Source organism: Equus quagga, chromosome 5, assembly GCF_021613505.1.
Source record: "Equus quagga isolate Etosha38 chromosome 5, UCLA_HA_Equagga_1.0, whole genome shotgun sequence".
NCBI lineage: Eukaryota > Metazoa > Chordata > Mammalia > Perissodactyla > Equidae > Equus > Equus quagga.
This window is the reverse complement of record NC_060271.1, coordinates 116106238-116121908: the sequence shown is the minus strand read 5'-3', so window position 1 is coordinate 116121908 and position 15671 is coordinate 116106238. Positions and strand designations below refer to the sequence as shown.

Genomic DNA, 15671 nt, shown 5'->3' with positions numbered 1-15671 from the left:
GGTGTGAGGGTCATATCCTGGACCACTTCAGGGGGACTATGACATCCCCCAGTTGCAGTGGGGAGACTGAATTGCAGTTTTGCTGGGAGAGGATCTTAGCTTTCTTAGCTTCTCAAAGATGGAGGATTGGTGCATGATCCCAAAAACATAAAGGAGGAAAAGAGCAAAAAAAATGTTTTACGTATTGGAGGCAGATGGCGAAAATCATTGAGGGCCTCTCTGCGAGGCTAGGGAACGTGAGTGATCTTGGTTGGGGTTTGTGACAGACCCGCACTCTAAGAAACCTTAGCTAGTTGCAGCAGGGAGGCGAAATAAGCCTTGTGTCCAGGGGAGAAATGGGCTCCTCCACTGGTTTGTTGAAAATAACAAGCCTGGGAGCCAGGGAGTGTCAGGACGGATAAAGGGACATTGAAGAGGAAGAGGAAGAACCTTCAGGATGAAATCACCACAGGGATTTAGGGAGAAGTAGAAACTGAGGGTTCTGATACAGAAGTACAAATGGGCCAGAGCACTTTCAAATACATAATATTGATGAAAACTTCGTTTGGAACATACTGGTTGAATTTCAGAGAGACATCCAGGTCAGAATGTCCCACCGGTGATTGGAAATGTGGAACTGGAAGTTTGGGAGAGAAATGAGGACTGGAGCCCCAGATTGGGTGGTTCTCTGCTAAAGATGATCTGAGCCTGAGAGTAACCACACTGTGTGTGAGGGGAGTGGAGAGCAGGATGGGAAGAGACCCAAGGAGAGAGTGCCTCTGGGAGTGGGGAAGGAGTGGCAGGGAGGGCAGGAGAGAAGAATGAGGTCTGTGATGTGTAAGACACAGGAAGAGAGCTTCCAGAGAGGGGAGCCAACATTTAGGTGCTGCAGAGAGGCTGTGGAGGCTAGGACTGAGAAAGCCAGAGCAACATGGTGGGACGTGAAAGGGGTTTCACTTGACTTGGTGTTGGGGGAGGGTGTCATTGATAACTGCTTGTGTGACCCTGTTGAGTTGTGTGGGGCTACTTGCCCCTACACTGAAGGATTGCTGTTTGAGGCCTTTGCAGTACTGTTGGTGACAGGTCTTCTTGGTGGCCTTTCCTAGTTCATGTCACAGTTCTGAGTCAGCCACTTCTGGAGAAGTAAGGTGTGACTACTCTGATCTCATGGGATATGGGAGAGGGAGGAAGAACTAGGAGGCAAGCCTGGGTGACCAGGGGCATGGGGTGCCCACCCCGACCTCTCCAGCTCCCTCGCCCTCTACTTTCTACCTCACCCTTTGTCTTCTGGCGGAGCTTGTAGTTCCCAGCTCACAGCAAGCTGTCCCATGCCCCCAAGCCTCTGCTCCTGCTCCATCCTTTGCCTAAACACCCGTAATGCCTACCCCACGTCTGCCTTCACTGGCTGCCCCAGACCAGTGCCTCATAGGACCTTCAGAAATGCCCTTACTACCTCAGTTGGTATCACTTATGTGTCTGTCCCCTCCTCTAAGAGCAGGCACAGCACATGCCCCTCTCCTGAAGTAGAATGTGGAGCCCTCTTCTACAGATTCAAATCTGGGCACCAGAAAGGCCACATGGTCTGCTCCAGATCCTGTCACTAGTCTGTGACTGACCATGGAAGGTTCTCTTGATACCCAGCCTGGCCTTCTTCCCAGTAGACTAGACTACACATAGGTTTGGAAATTAATGGAAACCATGGATCACTTGGAAATTCTATTTATTAGACCCTCTTAGTCTGTATGGAGTCAAAGATCCAAGAGAGTGAAAAGTGCAACCTCTTGATATTTCAGATCATGAAAAGAACTGGGTGGTTGGCTTGGTCACTCTCTGGCTTGTAGTTTGGATCAAGCCCTAGTCTTTGGCCTGGGGAAGGACAGACAGAACCTGAGTACTGATGTCTAATAAGAACTGGCATGCAGGAAGGTCTGCATACAGGCCCTCTAAGTATCCATGCAAGATAGCACAGTAGTGAAAAATCCTTGGAAAAATCCACAGGGCTTTGCATCAGCAGGGAAGGAAAATCCAACCCAAGATGCATGAACAATAAATAACAACTGTTCTGAGTTAGGTTGAAAGCTCTTGAGTTGCACTTTTTTTCAAGTTGTTTGTGCTAACCACAATTTTTTTTCTCCCCCTCTTTCCCACCAGGGCTTATTTCAAAACCTTTGTCCCTCAGTTCCAGGAGGCAGCATTTGCCAATGGAAAGCTCTAGGAAACACCAGTGTTGAGAGGTGGCCAGCCAGACTGCTCTGTCCACATGCGTGTCAGCACATATGGCCGCTTCCTGGAAGCCACTTGGAATGTCTTCATGGCAGCATTTTGCTCACACAGCAGCTTTGTGCGCCCCAACTGGAACCTCAACTTGAACTGGCTGGCAGTAACCTGGATCCTTGAATTTCCCACTTCTGGTTCCTCCCTCCTTGTTTCCTTCAGTATATTTCTTAGTTGGGAGAAATAAAATCACAAATCACGAGACAGTGTTTTTCCAGGGAAAGTAAGACATCATAAATGCACACACCCTTATTCCAAAGCCTTTGTCTCTGAGACCTCCTTTAAGTTTTAAGGTTAAACCCCCTCTTTGCTTTTTTTCCCCTAAAACTAGCGTCCTCTGTGTGTGTGTGTGTGTGTGTGTGTGTGTATGTGTGTGTTTTACACCCCAACATTTCCCAAATGAGGCAGTCCTCCATTGGAAAATGCGCTGCCTGAATGAACCTGACCAACCTGCATGGTTTCAGCCACCCAGCCAGCCAGGCCCAAGGCTGGCCTACGGAACGACTGGGTTCCACCGCCAACCCTCCCTCCGTGTGTGTGCTGTCTGCACAGCCCATCCTGACCCAGGAGGCAGTCATTAAAGTTTGCTGACTGTGTCAGTGAATCCACCCCCTCCCGGCTCCCCTCCCTAGGCTGATGGGAGAGCTCTTTGGGCTTATGCATCACTGTGCACATTTTACCTAGAAGACACAGGTTGGCTCTCATGGGTTGTCACTGGTGTGTATGTGATAACCGGGCCCATCCTGGCATCCTCAGGATGGATCCATAGCCATCCAGCACGAGCTGGGGAAGATATCCTGAGCAAGCTCTGTTTTTCCGAAATTTATGGATCTTGTTTCCACCCCACACACAGCAAATGAGGAGCCAGCCTAGGAGTGGGAGGCAGGCCTCTCCAGACCATCACACCACTTGCCTTAACTTCCACACAAGGTGACAGCCACCCTGACTGCTTTACGAGAGTTGCCATTTAGTTTACCCTTATTCCATCCCGAAGCCTTCACAGGGAAGTAGGACTGTGCACAGAGGTGACAGAGACAAGCAGCTGGCCTGTGCTGCCTGTGCTCTAACCTCAGCCTGCTTCCCCTCCCAGGGGAGGTGAAGCCCCGGCTCCACCTGCTGCAGGACCTGCACAGGCTTTCACCTGGCCCGCACTGTTCTCTTGGAGCCCCATTTTCCCATGAGAGCCTGAAAGGGAACCAGCTCGGGGCCCTGTGAGGCCTGGTGAGGGACACTTTTCCTTCCTGTGTTCTCCAGCACCCAGGAATGTTCTCAGGAGCTCAGAGAACAGCTTGAACAGACCTCCCGGCTTGGCTACCAGCTGGAATCTGTCCAATTCTGGGTTCTTTCACCGCATGGGGACTTTGCCCCCTGCCCTGAAACCTTGGGAATTCCCATGACAGAGAACAGGCCAGTGTCCTGTGTCTGCACCCAGCTCTGCCGTTAGCTGGCAGGGTGACTGAGTAAGTCCCCTCTCTGTGTAATGCAGGACTCACCTCATCAGAATCACCCGGGAGCTTTTTCAAGAACCACTGCTCTAGGCCCCCTGCACTTCTGCTGACTCACAGTCTCTCCCCGGGCCTGGGCCTCTGGAGGCTGACAAAGCTCCCCAGGTGATTCTGATGAGCGGTTGGTCGTGACCCCCAAGCCAGCTGACCACTCGAGTCTCTTCTGACCCTGGCCAGCTGACTGCGCCCTCTGCCTCAGGGCAGTTGTGTGCCAAGCTCCACTCTCTGCTGCATGACACTGTCATTTAGAATTGCTGTGCGACGCCCCCACCATGGAAGGACATGGATTGGGCTCGCTGCCTGCAGAGCCAAGAGTTGACTGAGTCAGGGTTTGCTTTGGACCCAGTAGGAGGTCCAGCTGCAGTTCTAGCAGAGGCAGTAGGGGGATGGGGTGAGGTCACGTAGCCTGGACCCTTGACGTTTCAGATAGCCAGTTAGTGGTGACAGCAGTCAGTAGTAGGCAGTGTGATCTGGGAATGGCCCCCGTGTCTCTGCCAACCTCTAGGGGTCCACATATGCTCAGGCTGGCCTGATCCTCAATGATATGCCCTGAGTCTGCGTAGCAGGCACAGTCTGACTCGGAAGTGCTGTCACATGCTGGATCTCAGCACATCTGTGCAGCAGACCTGTGAAGTAAGAGAGTGAGTAGGGTCGTCCCTGTTCCACTGATGAGGAAACAAGGTCAGAGAGGTTAAGTGAGTTGACCGCAATCACCAGCCAGTCAGTGCCAGAGTCAGGACTTAACCTGGCTCCTGGCCCCAGATGCAGTGCCCTTCTCACTTAGATCCGTGACTCTAGTAAACAAATGGAGACTGAGCTTTTCTTGCCCAGTAAAGGATGATATACTATGTATAGGTTTGTGAGCATGGAGAGTATGTGGTTTCTAGAAAGACTTTCAGCCCTCTTAGCACAGGGGGAGGGTTTGGATTGATTTTCTTAGGGGGAACCAAACAACAGAAATTGACAATAGCCACTTCATGTTTCAAGTGCCAGGGACTCAAAACCAGTGTTTGCGAGATTTTTCTCTCTCCCTGATAGCAACCGAAGCAAGTGGTGCTTGTGAATGGGCAACAGTCAACTGTACGTTTTTTAAGCACTTCTTGCTAGTTCAGCCGGGCATCGAGCATTGTACCCGCACACAGACTGCAGCCGAGGACTAATTAGTAAATGGCTATAAAAGGCTTTGAAGAGGAAAAGTGCCATATATGAGAGCACATTATTATTACCTCGTAAATCCTGTCTCCAGCTTACTCAGCCCTTGTAATTTCAGTCGAGTCTTTAGGTCAGCACAAAGAAAAGGACTCAGATGTGTTTACTAATAATACCTGGATATGAACAACACATCTCCTGGGGGGACCCGGGAGGAGGCACAAGAGACCCAGGCAGCCAGAGGTCGCCTCCTCCCAGCCTTCCGGCTTCCCCAGGACCCACCACCTGCCGCCAGCCAGTGCTCCCTTAGAAAAGACCCATTTTCTTCTGGGGATAAACTGGAAAGAATCTGAGCTTGAGGAGGAGAGACACACTTGAATCCTGGCTCTCCCCACTTAGTGCCTGGCAAATAGTGAACAAGCAGTTCTTCAGTGGTTTAAAAAAAAAAGAGGAAAAAAAGGAGGGGGCCCTCATTTGTGCTGTTTGCCAGTTTCCATGGTGTAAATATTCCCACTATGACCAATTTCAAGCTCAACATGAGGCCACGGGACGCAGCAGGGAGGGTGGTGGTGCTGGGAGCCTCTGCTGGGGTGGGTGGGCTCCTGTGTGGGTGTTTACTTCATCTCTCTGAGTTTTGTTTTCCTCATCTATAAAATGGGAATAAATAATATCTGCCTCCCAGATTGTGAGAATTAAATGTAAAAAGTACATAAAGCAACAAGTACAGTGCTTGGCACACCAAAGTGAGCAGTATTGGCTGTTATGATTGCCGACCAGAAAAAAGGAATTTCTGGTGTTGACTTTGGCCTTTCTCTAAAAAGACAGAATGCCCCTGTTCAAAAAAACCTGTCAATGAATGTGGCCTTTGGAAGAGTGACCCCATCTAGATTACTAGGAAGACAAAATGATGAATCATCTTGATTGTAAGCTATGAGAGATTCCATGTATCTGGGGGGTTTCCCTCCACCCCCATCCCCACGGGACTTCAGGCTTGGCGGTGCTTGAGCACAGACAACCCAGTGACCTCCTTATTCGCCCCGGCCCCTGCTTTCCCACAGGCAGGAAAATCAGAGCAGCGCAGGTCACTTTTGCTTCGGACTCAGTTTCGGTTCCTGATGGCTATGGACTCTTGTTTTGAAGTCACAGCCTTCAGAGAAACAACCACATTCGGTTTGCCTCTTGCTTGGGCCTATAAATAGCACTAGCCCTAGCACCTGCCCCAGTTCTTGGGGGCTGGCCCGGCCCACAGTTCTCCCTAACATGAATGTTAAGAACAGCGGCTAATGGTAAAGTGGCACCTAAGTCCATTAGTGGCATCATAATTAATTGGTGCTTTATAAAATGAAAACAAGAGAAGAAACATCACCTTTTTGTTGTATGCGTCTATGGTGCCTGTGTGGAGTGCAAGGAGAATGAAAATTAGGGGACTAGACCGGATGCCAAATAGAAATAGGGAGCTGGGTGGATGGTCATGGTGGTGGCTGCCTTTACTGAGCCTTGCCTGACACTCTATACTAGCTACTTTCTATGTGTTGTCTTTTTTAATCCTCAAAACAACTAAATGAGGTAGGTATTGTTATCCCCATTTTCTAGATAAAGAACTGAGCCTCAGAGAGGTTAAATAACTTACCCAAGGACAGCAAGCAGGTATATTTACTTATTCATTCATCTATCCTACCTTCTCTGCCTCCCCTCTTTCTGTGCCTCCTTGCCTCCCTCCTTCTCTCCCTTTCCATCCCCCTTCCTGCTACACAAAGGAAGTGAATCCAGGTCTTTGTTTCTTTCCACTTTTCCTATCCAGCTTCCCTAAATGCAGAGAGATTTATTGAGCGTCTACTGTGTACAAGGCCCTGTATGAGACATTTATGTATTTGTTTTCGCCATTTTCTCCATGAGGAGAGGGGCTTGGAGTGGTTGGGACTGGCTGAGATCAGATGGAAGCAGGAGTCAGGCCCAGCTCTGCCAGGTCCCAGGCCAGACTTCACCACAGGGGGTCTGTGTCTCTGCATCCAACTAACATGTACCTTGAAGCAGTCTGGATACGCAGTTAAGTCTATTGTATGGATGTGTAAATGTATATAAATACCAACTGACTTTCAGATAGCTAAGCCAGGACCAGCCCACAGCTGGAAAAAATCTGACTTCAAAGCCTGTGCCATATTCTCAGGTAAAAGTCCAGAACATATTTGGTTGAAATAATGGCCTAATATCCGAGGAAAACAAGATGGAAACAGTTGTTGCAATTATTAGGGAAAATTTCCAAGGTATTACCAAAGACAGCAGGATTCATGAACTTATTCCGGGTTAAATATGAAATCTGCAAGGGTTGTTTCCTAACATAGCTCGTGTTACCCTTCATCAGGCTTCCCACATTTGCTCCTTCATTCTTCTCTGATCCCTTTGGAAGAACCACACTTTACAAGCCTGCAAGGTCATGCTTGGGGTCATGATAAATTATGACTAATTATGACAATAAAGTAGCCCCACAAGCGACCCAAGAATGACCGAAATGACCCTCTGCTCTGGGCCAGCTCCCTTTGCACCACCTTGGGATGAGCCAAGTGGCGTGTGGAGGGTGCGACAGACACTCATTCCTCCGAAACAGCCCATCACCCCTTCTTCTAAGCCCCCAGGGAGCAGAGTCCCTCTACAGAGGTCTCCTCGTTCCAAAGATTCTCTTTGGAATATGCCCTCTGAGCCAGTTTAGGAGCCACGCAAGAAAATCCATCCCTTTCAATTCCATGATCACACTTGTGCTACAAAACGGAATTACCTAGCTCCCAATGATCTGGGCAGGTGCTTACAGAGTAGAAGCCAAGAGGGTGCCAGGCACCCTCTAGAAACAAGGTGGTAGGTGGGTGTTAATGGTGACAGCTGCCCTCTGGAGCACCATGCTTAATATTCCAGGTCCTGTTTTGGGTCCTTCATACCCACGGCCTTCTTGGTCTTCTGACCCTTCAGAGAACTAGGGCAGGCCATCACAGCGGAGAGCCAAAGGAAGGCGTCAGGGCTCTGATGGCAGTTCCTGCTAGGCCAAAAATCGTTTGTGTATGGCAATGTCTGCAGAATAAGAATGTCACCTCCCCTGGGTACAACTTTGAAGGAGTAAGTAGTCATTTTGGTACATAAATTCAAGTATGTTTGTGGAAGGATTTTTACCTTGGACTCACTTCATAGCCCAGCTGGGGGCTGGTGTCATGCCTGGGGAGGGGTCCGGGTTCAGATCACCCTTGGGGGAGACTGCTCACCCACTGGTTCCTTCACTGAGAGCGCATACACACCCACTCTTGCAAACAGCCAGGGCTTCAGATGACTCTGATACCCCTTATCCTGCCTCAGTGCCCACTCCCCGGGGCTCAAGCACAGGCCCACATCGGGGGAAGACTCCTCGCCCTGACTCCACGCTGGAGCTTTCCGCCTGCGTGGGCTTGCGGGTTACACAACCTAGCCAGCTGCCCCCGCCTGTCTCTCCTGACCTCCTGCCTGCACTGACACCCCAGGCTGCCCTCTCCGGGACCTCCTCTGTCTTTGCCCGCTGTCACCCCAGCCACCCAAGCGCAGTGGCCCCCAACCTCACCCACTCCAACTGCCGGCACTCAGCAGGCAGCAGCCACGGGGGAGTAACTTCTTCGGGGAACTAACCAGACTAGAGCCTCGCTTCAGTGAAACCAAGCCCTTGACTAATTGGCTTGTTGTTGGAGATGAGGCCCGTGGGCTCTGGAGCCAGCTTGCCTGAGTCAAATCCTGCCTCCACCACTTACTAGAGGCGTGAACTTGAACAAGCCTCTTGACCTCAGTTTCTTCCTCTGTAAAATGGGGCTACTATGTCATGGGGCTGGCCGAAGGGCTCAGTGAGTTTGGACATCTGACATGCTTAGACCAGCGCCAGCATGTAGTAAGTACTCGGAGAAGACTCTCTTACTGTTATTGCTGTTTAGGTTTTGCACAGTTTATGCCTTGACTCTTCTTTACTCCTTCCTTTCCTTTCATGTTGCTGCTCTTAAGCTTCAAGCGACCATTAGAAAAATCCTTTTTTCCCCTGCCTGACAGTCATGTAGATGCCACTCCCTGCTGGGGTGTCTGCCAGCCGCCACGCCTCCACCGGCCCCACCAGGCCCGCTGTCCCCTCCTCTCCTCTCTTCCCTTCCATCCAACTCCTAGCACCCCTTGCTTCAAAAAGCTTTCTTTATTAAAGTGCATTTATTAAGTAATCATTTATTCCCCCCCTTTCAACCAATGACTTATAGACTTGCTTGCTAGGGATTCCAATGAGACTGGAAGTTTCCTCACTGAGGGGGCATGTTTCCAGTCAAAACTAGAACACTGTATTAGCCAGGGGTTCCTTCTCGCTGGTAAACATACAATAAACATTAGCCTTCCTTAAAATCTTGACCGTCAATCATGGCCCCCATTACTGCTTTCCAGACCAGGTTGGAAAGATTGGAAAGCCTGGTCTGCCCAGGCCAGGCCCTGGGCTGAGGGTCGTGGAATGTTCACGGTTTACTTGGAGAAGGAGGGTGGATGTACCACGGAAGTACCCACAGCTATGGGGAGACGAGGCGCTCCCTCTCTGGCACCCACTCGCTCCCATGTGAGCTGTCCTGGTCTTGATGGGCAGCCCCCAGAGTGAGAAGCAGGTTTCCAGGGCTAGAGAGAGTAGCAGCCCCCAGAAACTTTGAGGAGTGTCCCACACCCATGGAAGGGTGGCCAGGCCTGCGGAGGCCGTAGGGAGAGGCCCAGGGCCATCCCGGAGCCACAGGGCCTTGACCAAGACGGGCCTAGTGCGAGCAGGACACAGGTGAGCCCACGAGTCTGGGCTCCGACAGGTTAGGGTAGAATAAACAGACGTAAAGTAGAACGGAAAAGCTGGTGCTGAGCCAGGAAAGCCTCCATCCCTTCCACACATTTACTGAGCACTTTCTGTGTGCCCGGAGGTGGGAGCTGCTTCCGGGGAGAAGCAGGAATTGAATCTTATTTATGCATTCGGCAGACATCTGTCGAGCGCCCCCTCTGTTGCTGGCACTGGGACTATACAGATAATAAGACCAGCCCTACCTCCGAAGAGCCGAGAAGACAAGACAAGTACACACCCCCACCACTGACAGAGAGGCAGTGATAAGCCTCGGGGGAGAGCAGCAGATTCACACTGCTTACTTCCAGCCCAGGCAAATCAGGGACAGCTTCCTAGAGGAGGGGCCAGCTGGGCTCAGATTCAGCCTCTTGGCCCCCAAAATATTTTATCCCTTTTCCTCATTATGGTGGTTCCATATCCTGGTGGCCTCTCCAACTGGGGTGAGGAGTACAGGATGCCTAATTCACACGTACTCATTGATTTATTGAGCATCTCCTTGATGTCAGACGTTCACTGTTCTAGATACTGGAGACAGCAGTGGGTAAAGCATAACAATCCTGCCCTCGTGGAGCTTCCATTCCCATCAGGGGAGAGAGCATGAATGAGACATAGTAAACTGTGTGGGATGTTAGAAGGTAAGAGTGGAAAAGACAAAGAGGGAGGGGTGGGAGTGCACTTTCCACCAGGTGGTCAGGGAGGCCCTCACAGAGGAGGTGACCAAGACCTGAAGGAGGGAAGTGAAAGGGGCAAGGCATGGTCCCCACTTCCCCTCCCGGAGCCTGCCCCTTTCCCAGGCCCAGTGTGGGCTTGCCTTGGACCCCTCCAGAACCCAACCAGCAGAGTAGTCCCTGAATCCAGAACCCCCAGAGGGGGCAGGCAAAGAGCAGAGAAGCAGGAGGACTGGGCTGAGTCCTGGCTGGCCGCTCAGACCACACGGGGCAGGACACTAACTTCTCTGAGCCTCGGGTCCCTCGTCTGTAAAATAATGAGCCCTCTTCACAGGCTGGTTTTGAGAGTAAGGCAGATAAGGCCTGGGGATGCTCAGGGAACCAGGAAATGTCACAGCTGTGTAAGCAGTTTGCCACTGCCACCACTTAACACGGCGTCCCCGCTGCTGCCAGGGTGGGGCAGGGGTCTGGCGGAGGTGCCCTGAGGACATGGTGAAAATACCACAAAGTTCAAAGGAAATGGGTGCTAACGCCCATCCTGCCGGCGCTCCCCAGCCCTCAGCCGCCCTTAGCACTGCCCTGGCACTGACCTGCAAGGAGGAGGGGAGAACAGAGAGCAGGTGTGCCCCGTCAGCCAGCTTCTCCTCCCACTCAGCTCTAGAGCACCTGAGGCAGGCAGACAGGGTCCCCTGGGTGCATGAGAAGGGCCCACAATGAGTCCTGCCTGAAAGCTCTGCTTCTTGGGCCCTGGATCAGCCCCAGGTGGGTGTGACCCGGAAGGTGGGCACGGGAACAGGTGTCATAGAGCAACAAGCTTCCAACCCTCCACGTCATTCCCATCACAACTGTGAGTGTTGATGTCTTTCTTTTTTCCCATTATGAAAGGAGCAGACAACAGAAATCGCCCATAACTGTCCTCCTAACATAACCACATTTAGCGTGAAGGTGTTTGACAGTATGCAACAAATATTTCACACCTATTCTGTGGCAGGAAATGATATCCGAGCTGAGGTCTGAGGGAAAAAGGAGTTTCCTTCCAGTCTTTCTTCCTATTCGTTTTTAACATGTTTAAAAACAATATAACACAATTTTGTATCCTGTTTTGATTTTTACTTAACCTTGTTTCATAAGTGTTTGCCATCTCACTACAATCTTCACCACCATCTTTGGAATATCTACTTCATATTTCTCCATAGTTCACACCACTTCCCTTATTTTTGGCCATTTGATTTATTTCTTGATTTTCCCTATTACAAATATATTCCGTGAATAATTACTTAAACCTACTGTAGGAAAGGCACTTGGACAAGACTAACACAGAGCCATCAAATAACAAATGACAGGGGGAAATGAGCGTGGTGCTGGGCCAGTTCATGCCTCAGAAACTTCAGAGCAGGGGAAGGTGGGAGAATGTGCTGGAAGGTTCTAGCAGGGTGGTGGAGGAAGCACGGAGGTAGGTGCCTCCAGCGAGACAATGAGGAGAGTGTTGTGCCTCCGGCTGATCTGAGGGTGTGGAATGAGGAGATGTGAGGCAGGCGTTGGAACGGTTGGCTCATGAAGGCCTTCTCAGGAAGGCCGAGGTGTCCAGCTGCTGCAGGAGGAAACAGGGAGCCCCTGAAGGTTTGTGAGCAGGGCAGGGACAGGATCAAAGTGATCCTTAAGGAAGGTTCATCAGTGTGTTGGCTGGAGGTCAGCCAGGAAGGTTGGGAGGGAGGCTGGGCCGGCAACTTCTGAGGGAATCGCACTTGAGGTGGGGCTGGGGGTGAGGGGAGGGCACTGAGCAGGGGGAGGTACTGGAGAGGAGTGAATGGACGAAGTGGAAATGAGGAAACACTTGGAGACGGCTCCTCAAGCTCTGAGATCAATGGGCACAGAGCATGAGCAGGCGAAGGTGGCACTGCCCAGGCCACACACCTGGAGGCCACAGCAGGGAGGAGCCTGGGCCCTCCGCCTTCCCGACTCTCTTCATGCCCTGGCAGTGGGAGCAGCCTGGAGAGCGGGCCTGGGGGCAGGCCTGGGTGGGGGCACCAGGGAGTGCCCTGAAACCCAGGTCTGTACAGACAGGTGTGGGCATGAAGGTGGGAGGAGCTCCGAGACCTAAGGGAAGGCCTTTGGAGCCTCCGAGAGTGGTGGGGATGCCCTCCTCTGCCAGCCTCTTGCCAGCCGGAGCCGATGGGGGGAACACAGGGCTTGGCTTGAACATAGCCCAGACCCCCAGGAGGGAAGGCAGCCAACGGTCAGGGTTATGAGGCCAGGTCCGGAGCCAAAGAGGTGCAAATCCTTGCTAAGCCACTCACTGGCTACCTGACCTTCACCTCTCTGAACCTCAGTTTCTTTGTCTATAAAGTGGGATGATAACAGCACCTCCTAACAGGCTGGTTGTGCTGATTGGGTAAGGTAATGGACATAACATACCTGGGATGTAATAAGCAGCCCGTGGATGGGAGCTGCTATTACTATTATCACTATCAGTCAGGAGCCCTCAGCCCACCCCTGCCACCAGCCCAGCCACACCTGGCCAGGCTGGGAGGCTGCAGGGGGCAGCTCAGGACCTCAGTGCCAGCCTGGCTCACTCAAGGCCAGGTACCATCCCCAGGCCCGGCACATGGCTGAGGTCTCCCTGAGCTTCCCCTGAGCTTCTCCCGTGAAGGCCCTGGCTGCTGGCCTCAGTATTGGGGCACTCCACACCCTCTTCTAGAATACCTACTATGTGCCAGCCTCTGTGCTGGACACTGAGAACTCACCTCCAAGAAGCCTCAGACCTGGCCTGCCTCCCACACCACACAGAGAAGCAACAATGTTTCAAGGAAGTTCTGGAAGAGGGAGAGTCTGTGTTGAGGTAAAAAAGACTCCAACAGATTCTAGCTAGGGGATCAGAAAACCTAATTTGGGAGAGATGGCACTTGTCTGTCCTAGGGGCTTTGACTGACAGGAATGGGGAAAGAACATCCCAGATGAGGGGGAATGCCAGGGAATCAGCTGGGCGGGAGGAATGGTGCCTGGCCCAGCAGCTGGCTGATGGCGATGATTCCCATCTGCTGAGCAGAAACATAAACCCTGTGCCAGCCCCAGTCGGACCCTTACCCACATCATCTCTTGCCCTCAAATGACCCTCAGAGGTAACATTTTCATCCCGATTTTACAGACAAGAAAATGGAGGCCCCAAAGAGCAAGTGCATGTTCATAACGGGCATTGCCCAGATTAGAGCTCTGTCTGTCAGCCCCGAAACTTTATGATGCCAGGCTCCCTCTCACAGGCCTCAGGCTGAGAGTTAGGGGGTCTGAGTGGAGGAGGAAAGGAGCTGAGTCGGGAGGCCTTCGGGTTGTCATCCACTCTGGGAAGGGTCATGGTGCCCCCCAACCTGGAGCTCTTTCCAAGTCACCTCCCTGGGACACAAGAGACGCCGGCAATGGGGAAAGGCCTGGCGTCCAGCCCTCCCCCTGCACCTTACCCCCTCAACCCCTTCTCTGCTTCTCTTGACCAGTGCTTGGGTCCCTGGGCCTCTGCTCCTGCCACCCTGTGGGAAAGGCGGGTGGCAGGGAGCCTTACCCGGCGCAGTGGGCAGCCTTTACTCTGGCATTTATCAACGGTCACCTGCTGTCCCGGCTCCTAAGGGCCATCGAGACTGTCTGGTCCAACGCTAACATAAGTGAGCAAACAGACAGGGGCCCAGAATGAGGATGCAATCAGGCCCAACTCCCAGTTCAGTGATTCTTCACTCGCCTGTTTGACTCAGACAAGGCAGGGACCAAGCAGGATGGCCCCCATCACCACGGGGCAGGGGTGGGAGCACAGTGGGAAGGAAGACCTCGGAGGCCCCAGGGCAGGGTGCTGGGTCTGCAGAGGACCTTCCAGGTCAGGACCACCTTGTACAGTGAGGAAGTGGGGATGGACATGGGCACCATTGCGCAGGGGCAGTGGGCAAGCGCATGGCCAGCCCCCCATCTACTCAGCAAACCTGGGCCTGGGACTGCAGCTGCCCAGAGGGAGCACCTTTGTCTGGTTTTCCCACAGACCCTGTAGGAACCGCCTGCAGCCCTGACTTGCGTCACCTGCCCCATTCTGGGCAGTGCCTGCACCTCCGACTGTTGGAGAGCCCGTTCACCCACAGGGAGGGCAAGAGGGGGCTGTGGCACCGGGAGCAGTGGCCAGGCCCTGGGCCGATTTCCTCCTTCCTGCTGCCTGGCCTGGGAGCTGGGATTCTGCTTCTGTTTCCAGAGGCTGGTCCTGCCCCCAGGACTGTTTCCTCACATTGTGCCCATTCCTGTAAGGGCCACTGGCACCTGCTTTTGGCCCCTGCCTCTTCCCACCCAGGCCCCTGGCCCTAGCCTGGCTGCCAGAGCCCCACTGGGCCTGCTCTTACCCTGGAGGGGGGCTGCTGCACCAGTCCAGCCGCAGTGGGCCTGGCAGCCTCCCCGCCCATGCCGTGGTGCACTGTGTCCCAGGGCCCCGAGGCCGGTGAGTACATACAAGCATGGGCCAGAGCTGTCTTCCCTCTGCCTTGTGAGCTATGTGACCTTGGGCAAGATCATCCCCTTGAGTCCTGGTGCCAGTGTCCACCCCCCTTCCCCAAAGGATGCCATGAGCTGTGGACTTGACAGAGGTGACTGCCTTCTGCCTGGTGGGCCTGGACACCTCCTCTCCCCCCTCTAACTCCTCCTTCATCCCCTCCTCCCCTTCACTCCCTTCCATTATGAGGCTCAGGGCCGCGGTGACCAGAGGCTGGAGAATGGTGTTTTGTGTTTGGTGTCTCCTTTCTTCCAGGGGCTCAAAGCAGTTTTATAAGCGTTAATCTCCTTCATCCACCCTGGCTGTTGTCTTGTTTTCTCTTTATATTTTATTATTAGCTGAGGTGTTCCCCCAGCCAGGGGAAATTCCCCAAGCCAGAGGTGGAGCAGGCAGAGGACACCTCCCTGCCAGCACAGCTGGGACCCGAGGCCAGATGAACCCCGGGCTGGTGCCCAACTCTTCTTCTCCTGCATGTGCCTTTGGCCAGGTATTTGTCCCCAGCTCCCAGCACAGCCAGCAAGGAAGATGTCCCTGGGAAGCCACTGATGAGCTATGAGGTGTTGGACTGAAAGGCAGCGAGGTGTGGGGAGAAGAGCGCTAAATGCGGGGGCGGGAACACTGGGCCCTGCCAAATGCTGCTGTGTGACCTGGGGCAAGACACTTTGCCTCTGAACCTGGTTTTATTGAAATACATGACAGAGGAAGAGATTCGAATCAGAGTCTATGAAAGTGCT

The 15671-nt window shown here is 52.7% G+C and overlaps 1 protein-coding gene across 2 annotated transcripts in view; it reads left to right on the top strand.

Moving 5' to 3' along the window:
* Positions 1 to 2580, top strand: part of BABAM2 (BRISC and BRCA1 A complex member 2) — a 419181-nt gene extending 416601 nt beyond the window's left edge. For both annotated transcript variants that reach the window (XM_046660582.1, XM_046660583.1), the window contains one exon: positions 2131 to 2580. In XM_046660582.1, coding sequence (XP_046516538.1) covers positions 2131 to 2194 — 64 coding nt within the window. In that variant the 3' untranslated portion in view covers positions 2195 to 2580. The remainder of the gene's footprint in view (positions 1 to 2130) is intronic.
* The last annotated feature ends 13091 nt before the right edge of the window (positions 2581 to 15671 follow it).